Source organism: Otolemur garnettii, unplaced genomic scaffold (genome assembly GCF_000181295.1).
Source record: "Otolemur garnettii isolate 467f Iridium unplaced genomic scaffold, OtoGar3 scaffold00076, whole genome shotgun sequence".
Classification (NCBI taxonomy): Eukaryota; Metazoa; Chordata; class Mammalia; order Primates; family Galagidae; genus Otolemur; species Otolemur garnettii.
This window is the reverse complement of record NW_003852471.1, coordinates 6,013,506-6,016,821: the sequence shown is the minus strand read 5'-3', so window position 1 is coordinate 6,016,821 and position 3,316 is coordinate 6,013,506. Positions and strand designations below refer to the sequence as shown.

The 3,316-nt window shown below is 51.1% G+C and overlaps 1 protein-coding gene across 3 annotated transcripts in view; it reads right to left on the bottom strand.

The window, feature by feature from the left end:
- The window catches only part of MFSD1 (major facilitator superfamily domain containing 1), a 21,524-nt gene extending 20,560 nt beyond the window's left edge, over window positions 1-964 (bottom strand). For all 3 annotated transcript variants that reach the window (XM_023515681.1, XM_023515682.1, XM_023515683.1), the window contains exon 1: window positions 728-964. In XM_023515681.1, coding sequence (XP_023371449.1) covers window positions 728-890 — 163 coding nt within the window. In that variant the 5' untranslated portion in view covers window positions 891-964. The remainder of the gene's footprint in view (window positions 1-727) is intronic.
- Window positions 965-3,316: the final 2,352 nt, after the last annotated feature.

The window sequence follows — 3,316 nt, the reverse complement described above, 5'->3', positions numbered from 1 at the left end:
ATAATGTTTCTAAGCCTGCTAATTACACGGGCTGCAGCCAGCCTCCTGAAAAACACTTTTTTTTTAATACAAAACTAGTATCAACCTTAGAATAGTTGCAGAATAAATTGAAAAGAAAAGTATTTTCCAAATCATCCTGGAAAACCACTTTTTAAGTCATCAGATTTCGTAAGTAAAACCAACCACCGCCAAGCCTTCCACCAGTCCCGGCCAGCATGATTGCTTAACAATCCCAAGGGCTCACGATCGAGAAAACAGCCACTCGCTATCAGCAAGACAAGGCTTCTTTTCTCAAAGAGGGTGAAAAACCTTACAACGACTGCCCAGGGAATTTTTATTTTAATTTTATTTCATTAAAATAAAAAAGGCAGGTCGTTTGGGGGTTTGGGTGGGGGACAGGGGTAGTGAAGTCTTTGTGAACTTCTCCCCGACACCGACTGTGCTAAGAGGAATCTAGAGAGATCTCGGCTTCAGGGTCCGGGGCGAGCTCCTGGCCTCCGAGACTTGGTGGAGAGCAGAGGAGAGGGACCAAACCCGCCCCGCTGTCCCCGACCACCACCCTCGAAAATTCGCCTAATAACCAGCAACATCTCCCGACCCAGCTGGAGCCGCGAAGGGCAGAGCAGCGCGGGAAGCGCAGCCAGCGCGGCCCCGCGCGAGCCCGGTGCGGACCCGGCTCCGGAGAGGCGGGAACCGGGTCGGCAGCCCCGCCCCGCTGGCCGCTCACCGAAGCCCAGGAAACACATCAGCAGCAGCACCACGATCCGGTGCGCCAGGCGGCCGGGGTCGCAGAGGGCCGGCAGCGGCCGCGGGGCCGCGGGGCTGTCCCTGCCATCCCGGGCCGCGCCGCCCGCCAGCAGCGCTCGCGCTTCTTCGTCCTCTTCCTCCATCGCGCCCACCCGAGACCGAGAGGCCAAAGCGCGGGCACGTCCCGGACCCGGGAGAAAGCGACGCGGCCAGAGCCAACCCCAGACTGCGATCACATGACCGCGGCGCTCACATGACGCCCCGGTAGGTCACGCAGGGACAGCCTCACGTGAGGGCGTGATCACGTGGACGGCGGCCTGACGGGGGCGGGTCCGTGCGCCAGGCGGTTGCAGGGCCGCAGTCTTCCTGGTTAGACAGCCTTAGGGCCCACGCCCAGCCGGTCACCGTCCCCGCGCTGTCCTTTCCTGCGCCACTGACACTTGAACTCAAGTCAGACTCCGCGCGCTGCCCCCGGGAGAAAGTGCAGCCTCGCTCTGGCCTGGACGCCAGTCCTCCCGAGGATTCGAGCTGTGGCGGGGGACCCCCCTACACCTGCGGCCTGTTTTCTTGCGGCACGCTCCGCTCAGCTTGCATCGAGCACCTTCTGACGTGCCCGGGACTGGGAATACAAATAAGGCCGGCTCTTGGACCTCAACGGGGGGTTTTAGAGGACCTCAACGGACCTCAACGGGGGGTTTAGAGGACCTCAACGGACCTCTTTCGGGGTTTAGTTGGAGAGATCGACAGAAACTAGTACTTAAAAATGCGGTTGATGAATGAATGAATGTGACGAGAACAGTGGCAGAAATTGGCACTGAATTCCTTAAAAATGTCTGTGGAGGTCATCTGGGAATGGGGTGAGGTGCACGGCGGAGCCGGCATTGGGAGTCAGGGGCCGGTGCTGAAGCTCCTTGAAGTGGGTCCCCAGGCTGCAATTAGGAAAACTAAGTAGGTCACGGTGCCTGTTTGAGGGGATTGGTGAGAGGGAGGAAAGTTAGGAAGGGTAATTAAGGACGTAAGGGCATACCCTGGATGTGTTTGCATTTACCCGCAAAGGAACTCAGAAGTCGAAACACTAAACCAGGCAAGGCTTTTAGAGCAGCGAGACTGCAAGATAGTGTTTTTAAAAATTCAGTCTGGTAATACAGTATCACCCTCCCCATACTCTGGAATTTTGAAGACAGCAAGGCTAGAGGCTTATTCGGAAAGAAGCTGCAGTAGTAAAGGCCAGAGACAGCAAGGGTCTGGCACCACTTTCTAAAACATAGGAATGGCCGTAGAGTGTGGTGGCTCACACTTGTAATCCTAGCACGCTGGGAGGCCGAGGCCGGTGGATTGCTGGAGCTCAGGAGTTGAAGACCAGCCTGAGCAAATGCAAGACCCTGCTCTCTACTAAAAACAAAAAAACTGAGGTCGAAGGATCCCTGGACCCCAAGTGGGAGGTTGCTACAAGCTATGACACCATGGCACTGTACCCAGTGTGACAGTTTGTGACTCTGTCTTAAAATTAGACACATATATACATATATATGTAGGAATGGCACAAAGGAGACAGAATCACTAATTATTGCGGAGGTAAATGGAAAAGACTTCATAATAATGCACATGAGGTCTGAAAGATGAAGGACTTGAGAGTATCTTCCAGATTTCTAGTTTGGGTCCCCAACAGAGATCAAAATAACAAGAAGAGAAGATGAGAGTATTGGAAGAGACAGATCAGCTATGGGATGTGTTGCCTTTGAGAAGTCTCCTCTTTCCACCTCCCATTCTCTCTTCCACTACAATGGAGAATCCCCCAGTGCAGTGTCTTGCCAAGATGACAAACAACACCATCTTTCCCAATGCAGTGATCATTTCTCTGTCCTCTCTTCCTAGACTTCTTAGTGTCAGCTGAGGCAGTTGACAGCCCCCTTCCTTTCAGCTGCCTTAACACCAGTCTTGTTTTCTCCCAGTTGATCGGGGTTTGCAATCTCACTGTCAGCTCCTCTTCTGCTCCAACTCTAGATGTTCAAGAGTTGGACTCATCCAGTCCTGACCCTGATGCTCCATAGGTCCTCACTCGCCAGATGTGGCTATTGAACACTTGAAAAATGGCTAGTCAAAGTGAGATACAAGCAAGTGTAAAATCCACACTGATTTTGAATACAACTATGAGAATGAGAATGTAAGATATCTTTTTTATTATTATTAAATCATAGCAGTGTACATTAATGCAATCATGGTACAGTGTGGTATTTTCATATATATTTTGAAATACACTCATCAAACTGGTTAATGTAGCCTTCATGTCATTTTCTTAGTTACTGAGTTAAGACATTCATACTCTGCTATTAGAAAGATTCACTTGTACCCTTGTAAGATAAACCATAGAGGTGACCCTACCAATCACCCTCCCTCCACCCATCCACCCTCATCCCCTCTCCTCCCCCACCCCCATATTCTAAGACTATAATTAGCTTATAACATTCCTATGAAAGCTATAAATTAATTTCATAATAGGGCTGTGTACATTGGATACTTTTTCTTCCATTCTTGAGATACTTTGCTAAGAAGAACATTTTCCAGCTCC